Source organism: Montipora foliosa, chromosome 6 (genome assembly GCF_036669935.1).
Source record: "Montipora foliosa isolate CH-2021 chromosome 6, ASM3666993v2, whole genome shotgun sequence".
Taxonomy (NCBI): Eukaryota; Metazoa; Cnidaria; class Anthozoa; order Scleractinia; family Acroporidae; genus Montipora; species Montipora foliosa.
The window spans coordinates 15,976,954-15,996,953 of record NC_090874.1 but is presented as its reverse complement, the minus strand read 5'-3'; the positions used below and the strand labels follow the sequence as shown (position 1 = coordinate 15,996,953).

Sequence of the window (20,000 nt, the reverse complement as noted above, 5' to 3'; positions counted from 1 at the left end):
TATTTTCTAAAGAGCTGATCACATTTTCCACTGATGACATCAAATCTTGTGAAACTAGAACAGAACTATACACACAAGATGGCAGTGAACACAATCGCTAATATGGCTATTTGAACAAAGGATATAAGCTAGACCATTACAACAAACAAACTGTTTAACAATAAAAAAGAAAAAAACGTAATAGACAAAAAACTTATCTCCGTAGTCAATGGTACACTGAGCGGGAGGCTATTTGTTCGCGGTGAAAATGGTACCAGCGTGAGGCCATTTGTTCGCTGTGCAAATGTTTTTACTTTGTCTTCAGAAGATTCCAATGTAGCGTCCATTTGTTTGTGGAGTTATTTTCTTTGTCGCTGTCATCTTTAGAGTATTTCTCAATAAGGTACCCGCTGCTTATTAAAGAATTAGTGTTTTGATTTGTATCACTTTCAATAGTTGCGTCCATTTCAGTTACATTCGAGTATATTCTTGTTTCATTCAGTTCGCGGAACGACCCGTTTCGAAGCTGACGCTTGACATCTTTTAGTGTGGGTCTACCGCGAAAAGCGTATGCCATTCTTTGTATGTGCTTTGAGCGCCCCAAGAAGAAATCGATTAAGCCAACGCAATGCCGATCTTCAGTAATCCAAACAACGCATCACAGAGCTCTTCATGATCTTGGATTACGTGTTTGCTTTAAATAAACAAAGTAAACAGCGCCACGTGGCTTCTATTGTGCATTACCCAATCAAAACACCGCCACGTGCTTTCTATTGTGCATTGCCCAATCAAACACGGCCACGTTTTCCTATTGTGCATTTTGCTGCACAGGAAAAAAAAAAAACTGAAATCTAACGTCTTTTATAACTCGAGCCCCTACGGGGCCCGAGTAATAAGTCTTCCATCGCAACTTCTATTTCGTCTTTTTTACCTTGTGTTAGTTCTTTATAAGATTGTTGGCACGAGGCTTTTCAGAGAACACATTCACAGAACGACAACCATTGGCTCGAGGCCGACCCGTTGCATATTTTCAAGCGCATCCGAGAAGTGGAACCACAACAACTATACAACATCGTCCTGCCGGTCCTACCGGTCTCAAGTCCGACGCTTTTACCTCTCGGCCACGCGAACACATAGGCGGATTTCTCTTCCAAATAGAGGAAGATATGTATTCAATAACCCGGCTTCCACTTCGTGGGTGTACATTGTCTACATCCAACTTAAGTGTTTTTTTTTTGGCAATCAAGCGCAACATCGAGTGAAGGTAATTTGATTTCGATTAATATATAATTTTACAAACACATTTACCTACATAATCCTCACAATGACAACTGACCGCATTATTAGCCGTCTTGCCGGCTAAAAATTGTGACATTTAATAAAGAGTGTGCGTTAAATATGAGACAGTAAATAGCTATAAAGCTATCCAACGAGGCTCACAAAGCATGATTCAAGATGCTGTAGATGAGTTTCAGCAGAGTTAATAGAGGGGACTGGAGTCCCCTCTATTAACTCTGGTTTCAGTAAAGCATTCATGAAAACCACTACCAACTACACCTCACCATGTCAAAGGAACTCAGAATTGACTTTGCTAAGAAGGTGTACGACTAAGACCCTGAAGAAATAGACATGAAACCCCTGGAAAGCGTGCAGACAGCAAAATTGTTGGGTGTGATTATCAGATCTGATTTAAAGTGGAACGACCACATTGCACATGTTTTGTCAAAGGCCTAAGAAGTGAATTTAATTTCTGGTTCAATTGAAAAGAGCTAAAGCAGTGTTCTCCCTGGTTTTTAGCACAACAGCTCAAAGAGGTTCTTAAAACCAGTAGAGCAATCAAAGATACCTGTTTAATTTTCTCAAGAATCACAGCAATACCTATTTTAGGGGGTGAAAAAAGGTATTCCAGGCAGTAAATTCTACCGGTTATCGCTTGAAAAGGAGAACACTGATAAATCTGAGGAGAAAGATGGATGTACCTTCCATACTTCCTGCATGAGAGTGCATGAGTTCACCATTTCAGCCTGCCAGAATATTTGTGTAAACAACCTGAACGTTTGCAAAAACGAGGAATGAAGATAATATACTCAATTATGTCATATAAGGGATCATCTACTTCGTGCACAGTTGCCGACAACACTCAAGAATAAAAGCTTGTCCATATGCCAGAAGAAATTTAAAGAGATTACAGACAACGACTCACGCAAATTGAATTGCCTACTTCTTCCTTTGAGAGATACCAAGTACAATCTGATCAACTGAGGAGATTAGAGGAGCAAACCAATACAGTCTACCAAAGTTAAAAAGCAAAAGAACTGAAAAATACTTACATGATTGTTTTCTTCTGTATCAGACATTTCTAGATCAGTGGAATTCGGCCCTGAGGCTGCAAGGCCAATTGATTTTACAAAAGAGTTCGAAGTTCAAAGAACTAACGAGACAATTCGCACCGAAACGTCTAAAACCAATTTTATTTCCAACAAACGCAAATGCAATGAAGGCATAAGTCCAAAACGTTTGGATTCTTTAAAATTCCGCTTGCCAACGTTTGGATTGCGGATCAGACGGTTCAAACAACCTGATAATCGATATTTAATTAGTCAATTAGCACGCTAGAGGTTGAAAGGTTATCTGATATTGTGCGATTTGAAGTACTTCATTGGAAAGGCGAAAGCAGATATCCGTGAGAAAAGTGTTTGTTTACAAAATATATCACAGCAATGCATGCTAAAATCCTAAACAAAATCGTTAGGACAATGAAATCTGTAAAGCAAAAACGGTTCCAAGCAAGGAAAGCACCGTCCCCCCCACCCCCCCCCCCCCTCCTTAAAATGTTGATTTTAAACAAGTATCATTCTGAGTTGTGGTGATATTGCTTTTAATAGTGCGATGGGCCGGGAGGCGGCTAAAAGGAGAGTGATTCGGTATAAAAAAGAGAACGAAAGTTCAATTAAGAGTCCGCAGAATTCTAATTCCTCGTCCCTCGCTTGTCGGATAATAAGAAGGTTTTAAGGACAACAAGAATTGGTTAACGTGTGATTTAGAGAAAACGAAGTACATATGAAAAATCGTTTTAGTAGTTAAATCTGATGGTCGGCAACAGGAAGATAGAAAATAGATAGATAGTTTGTTAAAATCGCTTCGCAGCCCAACGGCTGAATTATGCAATTATTTACAACACTATTACAAATTACTCGAAATAAATAACTACATCAATATATGTCATATAAAATCTTGCAAATCTAATTAATAACTTAAAATATAACAAATTAAAACATGTATTACATCAAAATATTTACAATACTTTCAAAAAAGAAACTGAAACAAAGACGACGCCGACGTCTACTAAAACGTGAAGCACTTTCTGAGCGTGCAGAATTATACCAGGGCCGTATTTATACTAGAGGATGCCCAATACGTTTCAGACCACTAAAACGTCGGAGACTTCGCAGACGTCTAGTATGAATACGGAAAAATAGCAGACGCATTAACCGCCAAGCGAATTTCAAGCTCGAAGTTAAGTACGTCTTCGCTCAAAAGGAACGCATGAATGGGTGTATCATTGAAACGGAAACTGTGGTGCTGAGTCGGCGAGGAAAGAAACAGGAAAGTTTGGTTTTATCAAAACAACTTGATAAACGTATAGAGAGAATTGCGAGTTGACGTTTCGCTCAGACGAGAGTGTCTCTTAAAGAGACGTCTTAGCCGCCGGCTCAGACGCTCAGGCTGTCTAGTGAGGATAAAGACGAGGCACACTTCTAATCACGACTCATTTAACAAGACATTAATGCGACAGGATGCCATTGCCTGTGGCGTCCTTTAGTAAAAATGCGACCCTTTTCCGCCGGTTTCCTTCGCTGTCACCTCTTTGCTTTAACTCTCCGGCTTTTCTTCAAAAGGCGTGCGTTTCTCTTAGATCCTGAAACGTTTTAGAAGTATTTCGGTTCAGTGCCATGATTTCCAACATGGCGTCTCAATGCCCAAACTTTTCAATTATTTTGCAATTTCGTTTTCTATTAAAAAAAAGTGGCTTGAATTTAAAAGCTCATGATTTGGATGGTAACAGCCATCACCATATCAGAACTAAGAGGAAACGATTTGTAGTTTTTGGCTCTTGATGTTTAATGAGAAGACAGAAACGTGCGGCTCGTTTATTTGCTGTCTTCTACATAACAAATCCATTATGCCTCCTCCCGCTTTTTTTGGAAAGGCGCAAAAGGGCGTTTGTTAACGTGCTCGCGTACTTCAATTTGTTATGCAAACATTTTTTTGTTTTTTCAGCTTGTAAACAAACAACAAACTTTAATACAAATTCAAAATTAAGGTTGAAGCACAGACTACCTGCACAATAGCACGGCTAATCAGGGAAGGTAGTATCAATTTCATGTCACCTACTTGCGTATTTGCCTGACAGAAAAGAGGAAAATAATCGCAGTAGCCAGAGGATATATATTCGATAATGAGAATAGAAGAAAATGAGGGAGATTTAGAATCTACTCATCTCATCTAATAACGCATAACAGTCTTGTTTTTATTTTGGACGATTTGGAACAGAAATTTCAGTTCTTGAATCTGTATTTCAAACATTGCGTCTGAGCTACTTGTGGACAGTGGACAATAATACACTAGCTAGCTTTAAAACAGTGTAACTACCTTGTGGAAGGTCACTCGTTTCTGTTAATTAGCCAGGTTAATGAGCATGCAATCGCCAAACGGTCTATCAAATTTAATGCTATTTCACAGAAAATTCTCGACTTCCACCGGCATGATGACCTGATCATGAGCTTCCAAGCTCCAATTAACTGGAATGACATTCCTTTAACTGTACCACGCAATGGCCTCACATCCAGTAACTTTAAAAAGAAGCTAAATCTACATTTTCGAGAATAATTTACTTCTATAAACCTCTGAATTTTTGACCTGATTTCTCAGGTTTTCCTTTCATTTTATTTGTTCTCATGTATTTTTTACAGAACTGCAGTTGAACCCCGTTATTTCGCATTCTCCGCTATTTCGAACTAATGTTAATTTCCCATGGTTTTGCCCTTTCTTGAGTTCAACTTGTTCAGATTACTACGCTTAATTACAACTCGGATACTCCGAATTCCTCGCTCATTCGAGCTAATTTTTGTTTTGTACGGACTTGATCGTACCCTTAAAGGTAAGCCAGCCATGAAGATACTCTCAAGCTTGGCTAACATAACCAGACAAAGTAGGTGTTAGCCCCCATCAGCAGGTCTGCATTACATGCATTGCGCTTTTGTGAAACACCTCTATTAAGTACTTGTTACGCTAAAAGTCGTTAAGAAGCAATCAATCAACTTACTTTTTCCGATGTAAATCTTGTCGAGTACTCAGGTGCCAAATAGAAATCATCGATAGAAATTCCTGAGATGAAGAAAGGAAAAAAACTTGTGAGAACTTTCCGGCATACGCAGTGCTAAAAGTCTGCGGGGAGGGGGTCATTTAAAGAAAGAACTTAACAGCGTTGACAAACGCAACTGTTTAAGGAAGAAAACATGGCTTGTTACAAAGGCGGTTGAGCAATATAACTCATTTGATGATCGAGGGCCAGTTGTTTTAAGCCCGATTAAGCTGATAGTTACCCAGGGAAACTTGGATTATTACATTTCATATTTTAAATATCATTTGTACTCTTTGGCCATATTAACGTGATTAACAAAATCCTTGCAAAATCCTAGTTGAAATCCTTACATGTTAAAAACAAAAACTTCCTTCCAGACGATACTTAAGTGTGAAGAGATGAATAAGTTAAAGTGTGCGTTCATTTCCAGTGATACTTGCAGAGAAAAAAAATTCAACTTTGCGGAGGGATGAAATCATTTTCTATCGTCAAGACTCTTCCTAATTCTGTTCACATCAATTTCAGTAACATTCAGTAACATTTATTGTGGTGTTGCCACTGTTTGGCGTCATTACGCCTCCATTAATAATACGCCAAAACAATTAATTGAAGGGAAACCAGTTATTGAACGCCTTTACAGTTGCCCTTGGGCATCTTCGCTAACAGGGGGCATCAACAAAGGGCACCATTATAATGTCATTAGTAAGTCGAATCAAATAACCAATTGAATGAAATCCCGTTATTAAACACCTTACGTTTGCCATTGGCCGTCCTCGTCAATAGCAAGAGTCAATAAAGAGCATCAATATAGCCCCATTGGTAATTTGTTCAAAATAATTAATTGACAGGAAACCAGTTCTTAAACGTCTCCGGATGTAGCGGCTATGTCACGATATCTCGGAGTGGAATGCTTAATTAAAACAAACCAATGGAGACTAACAAATCATGATGTTTGTTTCAGATTACATTCCAACAAACCGTCATTTTAGTTTAAGCATCAAGACGTTTCTAAGTCCAGGACCGAGAGTTTAAGCACACAAGCTTTCGATTCCATCAGGAAGTCTTTATCAAGTGATGTGAATTACACGATCGACCGGGACGGATTGTCACGTGACAGAACGTCTGATTCCATCACTTGATCAAAATTCCGTGAACAAAAACTCTGGATCCTGAAGTTTAAAACTTGCTCATGTTAAAATTTGTCATACGACAAAATCCAGTAACTCGTTCTTTTCTAACATAATTTGGCGACGCAATAAACTTGAACTCGGATCTTTGCACTGCACGAGACTTGCGCAGACGCGAAATGCACACTGAGGAAGTAACATCGGCCAAAAACAATCAACTGCACAATTATTCTCGTAAAGAATTTGTTTTCATCGAATCTCAATACACTCGTCTTTCGCTACGCTTCTTGTTTATAAAGGGTAATTTTCTCACAATCGTTGGCTTGATTCACAAGAAGGCTTTTCGTAAGTTGGCGGAACAGATGATGTTTTAAATAGTTTGAAGCCGTTTCATATAAATGTTCGTTCTTTGAGCATGGGCGAACAAGAAAATGAAGTTTGCATAACTGAAGCGGACACCAGACAAACTTCAATACTCTTTAAATTAGCCTGTGAAGACAGTTCTTCACTGAAGACGTTCACCAACCCATTTATCCGGCGACGACTTAATTTTACATTGGAGTCGATAGGCCTCGATTAATCTAAACTCTCAGTCGCCCAAGCGTCAACTCACATTGAATCCATAGCGAGGATAATGATTCTACGACGTGACGACAAGGTAGAAAAACTGGATACTATATCCCTCTTCAAAAGCAACCTTCTTGATGTATGTGCTCGCTCAGCAACAAGTTCTTCTCTGTAGGACAAATCTCGCATTCAAAGCACGCAGCAACGCTTTAAGACGAGGAACTCACTATATTCTAGTTGAATTTCTAGAGAAAGTGTTAACTTAGTACATCTCCCGGCTCAAAAAAAACTGCTTCAATGGACGTGTAATTCTGCAAGAGTCTCAACGCGTGGCTTGTTCTGTCAGGTTAATGTATCCACTTTCCACACGCAGTATTATGCACATGATAATTATCAGAGCGTTCGAAAGCTGTGGCCATTGGCTATCACGACCGCCGCTAACCTTTCCACTTGCGAAAGCTGCACAACTCCGAGGGGTGTAATTATACAGCCACGACAACACAAGTAAGCAAATTACTGAAGTTCCCGCAAAATCTAACAGTAGCCATCCTAAAATAGAGATAATACCGAAAACTGATGAGCCGCATTCCATCGCGGATCAAGACTTCTGGGTGATAGACTTCTCGATGGAATTAGATTGCCTGGGTGAAACTAGTCCCGAGACTGTTGGCAGCTTGGCTTGTTTTTTTTTTCTCAAAGAAAAAAAAAAAACAACATCAATGTTCCGCACGCAGGATATCTGCGCACTCTCAGTGAAGCTTTTGCCTTTCAGGTTTCATTTCTTTGTAGATTATTTGAACTACAAATTTGATCACAGTGACGCTTTCTGACACGTGCTAACTGACAGGGGACCAATGGTCAGAAAAATTCAATAAGTAAAACCATAATAATTCATGCATCGAAGCGGTTTTGACAGCTACTAAAATTAATGATGTATTGATGTTGATAGATACCGATACTGCGCGCGCATTGTTTGTTATTGTAAGCAGTTTCTATTGTATTTAAATCTAAGTCATTGTTTAAATTGTTTAGTCTTGGGTATCGAGCAAATCACATTATACGTTACGAGATTAGGGTGAAGGAGTTATCGATTAATCCACCTGAGAGGTTTGCAAATGAGCAGAACTACGTAAGAGATTTAGAAGTCGCAATTGGCGACAGGCAAATCTAATGGCCATTTTCCAAGGACAGCAATGGAGCTCAACAAGAGGCTACCCAGAAATCCCCGAGCCAGTGGTCAAAGCGAAGGGAAAGGTCCTGGGAACGAACTTGAGTGAATCTTACCGCCCTCGCACTTGGGGCCCGTTTCTCGAAAGTCCCGAAAACTTTCCGGGCCCGAAAAGCCATTTGTGAACCTGCCAACCGCTTGTTCAGGAAAGCCGATCTTTTAACATGTTTTCAAGGTAACAAAAAGCAAATTGACTGTGAAGTTTGACGACTTAAATCCTCTCCCTTCTTGAGATACGGAGGGAATTGAGGCGACCGAAAAGTTTCGGGACTTTCGAGAAACGGGCCCCACGTGGGTCTCTTCCCTAACTTGTCTTTGAATGATATAGAGTCAAGAGTTCATCGCCCAAGAGTAAGATTTAACCAAATTATCCTGTATTTAAAACAGTTTTTGCGGGAAAATAAGCAATACAACAAATCGCTTAACTCAATGTTGTACCCAATTCAAACCCTTTGGGAATATAAGGTTTTGTTCCAGTTATTTCCATATACCTTATAATACAAATACAATAGGACGTTTTCAACCAACCTCTAAAGACACCAATAACATTAGAGAAATATACGACTTCTGGTGGACAAACAAAAGAAGATAATGAGAGATCTTTTGTTTCGTCCATCAACATGGCGGCGATGAAGTCTGGTGAAAACCTTCTATACACAAAAGAATCCTAACCTCGGGAGATTTGAATTAGGTACAACACTTGGTCTATGGTTCATTTTCCAGCAAAACTTGGTTAAAAAATATATAGACACTTTTCTGACGCAGATGGCGACAAACCTGATACCAGATTCTTACTTAGCAGTTGCAAAAGAAGCCTCAAAAAATCCAGGGCTCCGTTTCTCGAAAGTCTCGAAACTTTTCGGACCCTTTTCGGGTGTCACAATTCCCTCAGTATCTTATTAACGGAGTCATCATGCACACTTCACAATCATTTTTCTTTTTGTGATTTTGAAAACATGATAAAAGAACTGCTTGTCAAAACAAGCGAATGGCAGGTTCGTAAAGGGCTTCTCGGGCCCAAAAAGTTTTCGGGACGTTCGAGAAACGAACCCCTGGCTCGAAACGAGACTTGGACCCGGATGATTGCCGTATGCGCCGCACTGCTCTACCAACTGAATTGTCAAGCCCTGTGGGAGCTGGTTACTTGTGAGTTCGACTTCTATGCTGTAAGAGGCTCAAGCTTGGAATTGTCTTTTAAGGCTTTCCTCGCACCTTCATAAGTTGCTGCTTATCTACGATGATCTTGTCTTTGGCGCCATAGACCCTTTGCATAAATGGCGCCCAAATTTGAATAACAATACTTCATACATCCTTAGCGTCGTGTTTATGTTTCACGACAAAGGATTTTTCTCATGAATGTGAGGCTAAGGATGTATCAAGTATTGTTATTCAAATTTGGGCGCCATTTATGCAAAGGTCTATGGTAGAACGGCAAATAGTCGAGGGAGATCATTTTGCCAAATACTTAATTTTTCAGAGGAACAGTTACCTGTTCTAAGCTGCTTGAACTTGATTGTTCCGCTTGGATTGATGATCACAGACTCCAATGACACATAAGAGGCTAAACAAAGAGTAAAAGGTCAGGTCAAGACAGCCATATTGGATAAGGAATGCCTGAGCTTAGAGGTGTCCTTAAAATCAATGACCGAGCCGGCATGGCGCACTTTGAAAGGGTATAAACTTTGAATAGGAGGTCACCATTGAGCTCAATGACTGAAAAGGAGGCCCTTATTAAAAAAGAGCCTGTTCGAAACAATAGAACGTTAATTAATTAGAAGTAATCGAGGATTTGGTCTGTGTGTTGCAACCTTTCATTTGCGTTAATCCAGCTAAAGTGAGTCTTGAGCCCTCTTCCCAGTAACAGACGGGAGACGAGAAGCCGTTGCACGGAATGGAAAATGTTTAAATCAAATTACTTCGCGAGTTTTACTCTTTGGGCGAATCTCACTAACAAACATTTTTATATGAAAAATAGGAAAACACGTTTAAATCTTCCGAACTTTCCACCTTTTCGCAACCGGCCCTTCTTCGGTTTTTTTAAATCAACTGGGCCCGGTTGTTCAAAAGTCGACTTCGATTAACGCTAATCTCAAATTAAAAATTAACAAACGAGTTTATTTCTCTACTCCTAAATGCTTTTCAACGCTGATATTCGGCAAAAGTTTACATTAGAAGAAGTCAATCTTGAAAAACGATAAATAAGCAAAAGAAACTTTCACCAAAAAGTTGAAAACATGAAAAAAAAGTTCACGCTAATCGGCTTTCGAACAACCGGGCCCTGATCGACGGCACTGAGGCCTGCAGACGGAAAAGCAGCCTTACTTGTCGAACGACACCAGTTCATTACAAACTTCGCAGACAACGCTTTGACGAAATTACTACAAAATTACTATGATAAAGGTAATACACAAAACTGATTCCTTTTCTTAATTGTGCACCATAACAACTCACGCAAACTTCCAAGGGCATCTAAGGTCCGCAAGGTCTTGGCACACTCCTTACAGATGGCGACTAATTCTCTTTCAGTCAAACAGGAAGAAAGACCATTTAACAACTCCTTGATCGTCAGCGCCTAAGATGAGAGCACATATAACAAGGGAAACAAGTTCAGTGTTCTGTGCGGTATTTTCTCCATCATCATCATCATCATCGGCCGGCTGCTGCGCAAGAGACTGTAAGCTTCCTCCAGCCCTTCCTGTCGTTGACGAGGTTGGCTATTTGCTTGGACGTCAACTGTCCATCATCATCTCCAAGGAGGCGTTGGATGCATGCAAAGTTTTACTACAAGGCTTTTGCCAGCAAGTAGATTTATCAGAGAAATTTGTAAAAAAAAAAAACCCTTCAAAATAATAATTTTCCTGTTCGCTACACTAAATATAATTCTCTCTGTGTACAGGGACGCTTACCATTTGTCACAAAAACCGGTTGTTCCAGGCTGGTGGGAAAACGAATGGAACGGTTGACAATAAACAGAAATTTTCAGGAAAAAAAGGACAACTTTCGAAGGTTGTCTTCTTTTTCTACTTTTAACGAAATGACCGAAATTTTTCGTACCATTTGTTTGCACCACTTGAACCAGGCGATGCGAGGATTACATCAATTCACTTGGCGGGTTTTTTCCGCCCACATCTAATTGTAACCAGACTCTTACGGCATTCGGAAATGGCCTAACAAATGGAACGGCTCATTCCGTTTCCCATTTCTTCGGTAGGGAATGTCCAGTACCATCGGTCAAAAATTTCTCACCGAAAATTCCGTTTAAATGGTAAGCGCCCTAGGTTCTCGTTAAAGTTTACTTTCTGAAATCTGCAAGTCAAAAGAACTTGAAGATACTCTCACTCAAAGCGACCTAAACTTGTCCTTGGTCTTAAGTTAAAACGAATGACTCTTACATACAGTAGCTTCCTGGAAAAGCTACAAAATTAGTTTTTAAACTTACCTCTTGTCTCACAGGGGCACGGAGCATGGTGTTTTCAACGAACGTCCTTATCCTCTCGAACTGCTCAACAGTTCTTGGTATGCCACACCCTGTAGAAACGTGCTCATTGTATATCATGGACTGCCTTTTTACCATCCTTGGAACTACACTTTGCCTCTTTCTGATAATCATTTTCCTGTTCATCAGCTTAGCAACAACGCTGGTTCTCGTCCTCTGGACTGCAGACTCGGGCCTGAAGTCAAGAGCTGTTTTGTCACCAGGCCCTACTTCAATTAATGAAACTTGTATCTCGGCGGTGTTATGAAAGTCACTTGTGATGTCGTTGTTGTTTTCGTCGACGCTTGTGCCCCAGGTAATGTTACCGTTCGTCTCATGATCATGAACACTATTCACTCTTCTCAGTAACTCTTCATCAACATTTTTCGCAATGTCCCTTTCACTGCACACGATATTGGTGTGATGGACATTTATGCCTTCTTTGACACCAACTTCCCTTTGGTTGCCATGACTTTCCACCATCAATCTCTCTTCGATTCCATTGGCCCGTGCTCCAACACAATTACCAGATACTCTGTCCTGAAGCTCTTCTATTCGTGCAATCTCCACGGCTGTCGGGCGTTTTGACAATTCCAATGCATTGTTAGTCTCTGGAGAGCAAGAAATCATCGGTGAAGCCGCAAATGAACCAACTTGATTTTTTTGTTTAATGTCGATTCCCCTAATCTTCGCCTTAAGAGCAGCGTATCTCTCGCTGAGCGCCACAAACCGATCGTTCGTGGGAAGAGAGTCATTCAGTGGTGGCGAATTTTCAGCCGTACCAGACTTACGCATTATTCTTCCTTTTTGACCACATGAAACAACGACGCCGGAACTCATTTTAATTTTTGAATTCAAAGAGGCATTTTTTGATGATTTTCTCTCCTCCTCTTCTTTCATTATGGAATACTCTTCCGCCTCTTCCTGGCCCAGTGGTATAAAACAGGAATTTATAAATGAAACCCCGCTCGAGACCTGATTCTCTAAACTGTTTCTTCTTACTTCGGTTCTTCCAGACTTATTGTTTGAAATCACTAAAGCAACGGGTGGGCGTTTGATTATTGTTACACTAGATTTCCGCTGAGGAGAGTCAATGATGCCGGAGGAAAGTGGAGTACTACCTGTGGTTTTCTCGTGTGGCGCTAAAGACGTCTGCTCCGATAGCATTTGAGCGTCGTTCAAACCGTCGTCTTCAAAACGTTTTGACTTTGGAGAAGCCGCTCTGTGATCAACTTTAGTTTGCGACTTTCCTTTCATGGGACTATGATGACTTGGATTTAAGGTTTTTAACTCGCCGTGAACTTCACCATGACTGGAACGGCCATGTCCATTGCACCTATGTGAAACGTCCTCGCTGCTGTACGTTTGAGTTGTGATATTAATTTTCTTGTGGTCGTTGCTTTTGTTTAAATCGCTTTTTGTATTCGATGCGATATCAGACGACCTCACAGAAATATCTCTACAATTCCACTTTCCATTTTCTACGTAACCTCTTAAGAACGTATCCGATGCTCCCGTCAGTGGCGTGGAGCTAGCTATTGAATTCCTTCTCTTTCGCTGTAATACCTGGCAATGGTTAACCACATTCGTCTGGACGATCGTCTCAAGGCTTTCACTGTTAGAAGCGCACTTTTCAACATCTTTAGGTTTTCCATTTCCTACTGTAGCAGACTCTTTGGTCTGTGACAAATTATTGCCAGCAGCAGCTTTCGCTGTTGATATAAAAGGTAAAGGTTTTTCTTTATTTGAATTTGGATATAACGAGTTAAGAACGTTCCCAATAGAGCCTCTTTTTGTTAGACTAGGACTCCTGATTATCCTACTAAGAAGGCTACTTTTGTCTTTGTGTGGGCTGCCACTGCTCCCTGAATCCACGGTAAATGAATGGCAAGATTCGACTGATTCGGCAACTCTTCCTGTTACCTCGCCAACCTTTTGAGAGAAATTGCGCGGGACACCATTCATTGAGAACTTCCTTTTCAAAAAGGAGGAGGAACAGAGGTTTTCATTGTAAGTGTTTTCTAGTGTCTTTTGTTCATCAACTATTCCACTATTTTCTTGGCGTTTGCCCTCTTCAAAGCGTCCTATTTTATCGTTTGCTGCAGTGTGGCACATCACTTGCTGGCTGCCAACATCTGGGCAAGGACCGTGGTTTCCAACGGCGTTTTTTTCTGGTGACTTTTCAGGTCTATCCATTGAGAATACTACGCTTGCACGGTTGCCAAGTTGCTCCAGTGCACCGTATTCTACTTCAAATCCCCGTCGTGATGGACAGTTTGTTACGGAGACTTCTTCCTTATGTGGAATCTCCGAAAGAGCTATCTTCTCATCGCGTGTTTCGTTAAATCCTTCTTGGGGTGAAGAGGACAAAGTGGTTGTCGGGGAGACCTCAAAAGTACCAATAACATCAAATGGCACAGCTTCCCAAGTGACGTCCGGTTCATCCAAAGAATCCTGGACATTTTGTGGCATGCCTTCTAATAGTTATATTCTGTCTGTATCGGAAATAAGGACACCCGGGGAACTATTTTCTCTCGATAGCTCAGGTATTCTAGCCCTAAGGGACAGTACCAGTTCACAAGAATGTCTAAAAATTGGATGGATTTTTTAGACACACGGGACGGGGTCTTCAAGGTAAAGCGTAGTAAAGACAGGGTCGGTCGGGCACGATAAACCGGCGTCACCTTCGTTATTGAGGCATCCTGCTGAACACTACTCCGTTTTTGTAGACTGTTTCTCCTTGGATCTTGTATGAACGTCTTTCAGGGTGTTAGGCTGAAATCAAGAACTCCAATGCTGTGCCTCCTGTTGCTGGAGGGAATTGTTGGGGTTCCCTAGTGTGGAGGTAGTACTTGACAATCCATCTAGAGGTAACCGTGACGCGGCAGCAAGCGAGATAATTGAGGGGGTGGTCTTACTCTGAGTCCAGGTGATCTGCAAAATGGACACCAATGAAATGTCTCAATTGCTAGAGGAGTAGGTAACTCTTAGAGCGGTTTTCAATTTAATTTCGAAAGTAATTAGCGAATTGCTTTGGTTTTGCATTACTTCATTCAGTGATTGGTTCAAACGGTTCTCGTGCCACTTTTCTAATCAATTAGAAGTGAAACCAAAACCAATCGCGCCTCGCGTGTGCACATTTCCCCGCGCTTTGTGTCGGCTACGTGTAATTACTTCCAGTTTTGATTGGTTTACTGGATTGTCTCCGTCCTTTTTGATTGGCCAAAGTAATTACTTTGGTTTTGGTTTCACGAAACTCGATTGAAACTTGCTCAAACTACCAAATTGATAGCTTGATTAGTTTTGTTAGCGCTGCACTATGGTTATCTCTTATCAGGTCCAGATTGTTCAAAGCCCGGACAACTTTATCTGGTGTTACTATGCAGAGTATGAAATATACTTCACGTTGAACGTTGGCCAAACTTTTTGTACACGTGCTTAGGGTGTGCATATTCACGGCCACGTGCGCAAATACAAATATCTTTGCACAGATTGAAACTGTGGGTAAAATGATAATTGACAATTAGACCCGTAGCCCGCAAGGGCTACGGGTCAATAGCCCATGAGGCGAAGCCGGATGGGCTATTGACCCGTGGCCGTTGAGGGCGAAGTATCACCCAACTAGTCGGACAGAAAAGGCAATAATAAAGTTATCAAATGCAAGTTAAAGAAATGTTTATTTGGGAATAAAACGAAAGAAAGCGTCACGCTTTCCGCTACTCGAGGACTATTAATAATAGTCCTCTAGTAGCGTAGCCAATCAAAATGCAGGATTTGCATTAGTCCACTAGTTGGGTGATACTAATTAACAATACGACCCGTAGCCCGAAAGGGCTACGGGTCAACGAAACCGAATGGGCTATTGACCCGTGGTCCTTGAGGGCGAAGTAGTATCACCCAACTAGCGGACAAAAAAGGCAATAATGAAGTTAGCAAATGCAAGTTGAAGAAATATTTATTTGGGAATAAAAAGAAAGCTAGCGTCACGCTTTTCGCTACTCGAGGACTATTACTTCCTCTAGTAGCGTAGCCAATTAAAATGCAGGATTTGCATTAGTCCAATAGTTGGGTGATACTAATGGCCTTTACTGCAACAACCGGGGCCAGGTAGAGAGCGTTAACCACTTTTTCAACATGCAAAACTGGGACTAGTCAGACCAGGTACTAAACTAGGGCAACAACTTAATCGCGTGTAAAGGCAAGTAATCCGTATGTTAATGAAGTTCACAGAGACCGTACTTAGTTTCCTGAACTGCTCCCACCATTTGACTAACACTGACGAATCGTGAACCGATAAAGACATCTTAAGATCTGTTCGCGAGCATAACCCACCCTATTCGACTTAAGTATCACCCAACTAGTGGACTAATGCAAATCCTGCACTTTGATTGGCTACGCTACTAGAGGACTATTAGTAATAGTGCTCGCGTCGCGAATACCCTGGCGCTTTCTTTCGTTTTATTCCCAAATAAACATTTCTTCAACCCGCGGCATTTGCTAACTTCATTGGTTGGGTGATACTAAAACAATTAGACCCTTCGCCCTCAAGGGCCACGGGTCAACAGCCCATTCGGCTTCGCCTCGTGGGCTATTGACCCGTAGCCCTTGCGGGCTACGGGTCTGAGTGTTAAATATTCTCAGTGCCCGAAGAGTAGAAATGACATTCGGGAGTTTTAGAAACGACGACGGTTACGGCAACGCCAAAGCCACAAAACAATGATATCATATCATTGGTTAAAAGAGCAGAAATGAATCTTCCTGCACGTGCCGCGCGCATTTTAGCACACATTCTTTCAGAGTTCGACACAACAACATGAAATCACCAAATTTGAGGTTTTGACGACAAAGTGAGCATACAAGAGAAAATCTTTAATTCCCTATTTCTACTCTGAAACCGCTCGTACCAGTTTATTTTTCGGATACTTCGCTAACATTGTTCGACGGAACGTAAACAAGGAAGAATCGCGAAAGACTAAGTAAACCTCCAGAGGAATTTAAACTTGCAGCTATTAGAACGCTTTTTGTTGTTGAGGACTGAAGATATTTGGATGTCGAATCATAATAAATTTCAAAGGTTCAACAATGACTTTGTCGTGGGGCTTACACAGAATGGTCTCTCGGGGATTTTGGTGGCGCTCTTCTTGTGACGGAGGCAAAGTAATGCTTAAGACTGTTGCGTAATTTTAGACTCTCACGTGCGACACGCGAGAGCAAGCACGTGCTTCTCCTTACCAAGTGTGAGACCTAATGAAGGGGCACGATGAATTCTAGAGTCACTCTTGTCACTAACTAAGATTCTACGAGTTTATCGCTGAAGTACTCAAATCCGGCGAATCTTATGAAAAGCATGCAACAATCTTTTTCACCTCGCTAGTGTAATCGTTGCATTTCTGGCTCCCATTTTCGCAGTTTCTCTTAATCTTCAATTAACTGTTGTAGAACTTAAACAAAATTATTCTCAGTGGCGCAAACTGTGAGCTCAACCAATCGCAGCCATGCACACCAATATAAAGCGGCAAAAGATATTAGTACTGCAAAAGAATACAAGGTGGCATTTTTCAAATTCTTATTTCTCCACGGAAATTTGTGGAAGGAGAAGAAGAGATAAAAAAACCGTTCAAGTTAAAGTTGGATGTTCTTGTTGATCGACTAGTGATTGATTCGAAGCAAGACGACAGTCTCATAGTGGAAACGAATTAAACGATTTAATGATAAAGAAAGAATTCGTCTTGAAAAGTTCGTGATTTGATTTCAAAACTGATCTGGTTTGACCACACCAATCAATCAAAGACATTTACTACTTTGACAACGAAGGCAAAAATCTCGTAAACTGGTTTACTTGACGTTCAAAGAAGACAAAAAAATATGTAACAAATGATAATGTCATCAAACAGTTTTTACAACTTGTGAAGTTTGTACTTGCGTCAAACTCTGTACACAAGGCCTAAACAAGAGTACATTAAAAAAAGTAAATGCCAAATGAGCCGATTTATTGTTTACCTTCACTGTACCAATGAAGCATGCTTTATCGACATATTTACGTAAGACAAATCTATTACAAGTTGTGTCCACTTAATTAAATCTACATGACGATTTGGTTAGCGGCACAAGTCATTGATGAAGAACTTACCTAAGGTTAAAGGTTACTTCAACACCATCAAATTCATCCTGGAAATATTCGTAAGTAAAAACAATCACACACGGCATGAATCAACTAATGGGATGCTACGTGATATTTTTCCAGTTCTGGATAATACGTGATATTACCTTTGTTACGAAACAGCTTCAACAAAGTAAAGCGGTCCTTTGGGAATCATTGACAAAATCAAAATTAAAACTCAGCAACAAAGGCCGGGACAACAACAACAACACTCCATGGTGTTCGTAAGGAAAAAAAGTCAACGCTTCCTTTTTTTTCATGGTCCAAAATCAAGGAATTATCTCCTGACACAGCTAAAAGCTGCACTAACATCTTTGCTTTTAAGTGACATGCGAAAGCACTTCAGTTTTGAGTAAACGTATTAAATCAACCTTTGTTAAATTTCATACTTGATAAAAACCGATTTCTTGCAATATCATACATGACATGAGGCAGTGTGGCCCAGTGGTTAGGGCGCTTGCCTTGAGATCCGGAGATCCCGGGTTCAAGACCCGCTCTGACCACTCGTTGAATTTGATCCTGGTAGTCCCTGGTTCAACTTCCCAGCCGCACTTGTAAATTGCCAACTGGTTTGCCTCCAGCCAGTTCTGTCGTTTCGTTGTGTGTATTGTATTGTATGCATGTTTCACAGTTTAATTTTATTTACCTGGCGGTTTCATACATTTTTTCTTAAAATTGTGAACTTTTTCCGAACTTATTTCAATATTACTTGCGTGTTCATAAATGTATTTTACTTTAAACTACAATACAGTACCGTTTATTAACTCACCCCGAGGGGATTGTAAGAGTTAATTTACAATATATGAAAAGGGAAAGACTCAAAAGGCAGACAACCGAAAACTGTATAAAATGTAACAGCCTTACCCTTACATGAACTAATAGATAAAATTGGGAGTACTTAAACCTGGTTTTCATCAGCGACAAAGCGTAAACAAAAGTAAGATGTAGGCGTCTTGACGGTTTCGTACCCTTCAGTACAATGGACCCTTAATTGCATGGCTTCAAGTTAATGCTTTTATATACGCATTTCGTTAGAGCTTAGTGCATGCGTCACTGTGGATTATTTCCAAAGACACTGTCCTGAGTGATTTGTTACTACCACACAGAACAAAGCATGTTAGTAATAAGGCACAGAGTCTTATTTTTCCTCAAATCCGAACAAGACGCTGAACGCGCTTCAAATCAGTCTTCGAAAAGTCAGTCAAATCAGTCTCATTTTTAGAAATTACAGATATATGCTCATGGATTATAACAGTAACAATAAAATTTTCTTCTTATTTTTTGCTGTATGCATTTATCATTCGTGAATTGATCAGATACGTTGCAATTTCATTTTCTCTACTAACGGCTGTTTACATTATTCCAGAATGACTTTCATTCCAGAGCGAGTTCATTCCAGCGCCAAATATTTAACAATTATTCTACGAGGGCGCGCTAGATATGAAGTGATGGATAACCAACGAGGCGCTTGCCTCGTTGGTTATAATCATTTTATATCCAGCAAGCCCGATTAGAATAATTGTTTTATTAAAAACTCCGGCCAGGATCAACAAATCTTCCATGATGGTCACAACTTCCAGGGCAAAGAGCACCTTTTGTCGGCCATTTTTTTTCTGAGAGCTGCAAAAATGTTTTCAGGTCGCTTTATTGCGCTACGCGTTCCTTGGCCATATAAGGTACAGCAGGTATATGAACTGATAGCCTGTGTCCTGCGAGCCAATGAAAATCCTGGAAATCTGATATCCGTAGTTCAGTTTTTAGTTGTTCGATTTATCTGTTTCCACGATACCGTGACGAAATTTTGTTCCAGTTCAAGTCATTCCAGAATGAATTCATTCCGTTTTCAATCCAAATGAAACTCTCGTTTTGCAATGAAATATCATCCTGGTATCATGTAAACTAAAAACGAATTTCGGTAAGAGCCGCGGAAACTAAAAACGAATTTCGTTAAGAGATGAAACCGCGAACCTATCAGTCATGGGCGACTGGCCCATAAGTATCGCTTTCAAGATGGCGAACAACGCTAGGAAAATATTTGCAAAAAAAAAGGATAAAAAGAGCAAGAAAGCTTATCCGCGCAGGAAGCTTTCTTTCTCCTT

General features: G+C 40.5%; 1 protein-coding gene across 1 annotated transcript in view; it reads right to left on the bottom strand.

Moving 5' to 3' along the window:
• The window catches only part of LOC138006830 (ras guanine nucleotide exchange factor Y-like), a 57,154-nt gene extending 44,609 nt beyond the window's left edge, over nucleotides 1-12,545 (bottom strand). The window contains exons 1-4 of the mRNA XM_068853420.1: nucleotides 11,706-12,545; nucleotides 10,718-10,838; nucleotides 9,756-9,827; nucleotides 5,306-5,367 (exon numbers count right to left, since the gene is read on the bottom strand). Coding sequence (XP_068709521.1) covers nucleotides 5,306-5,367; nucleotides 9,756-9,827; nucleotides 10,718-10,838; nucleotides 11,706-12,536 — 1,086 coding nt within the window. The 5' untranslated portion in view covers nucleotides 12,537-12,545. The remainder of the gene's footprint in view (nucleotides 1-5,305; nucleotides 5,368-9,755; nucleotides 9,828-10,717; nucleotides 10,839-11,705) is intronic.
• Between the last annotated feature and the right edge of the window lie 7,455 nt (nucleotides 12,546-20,000).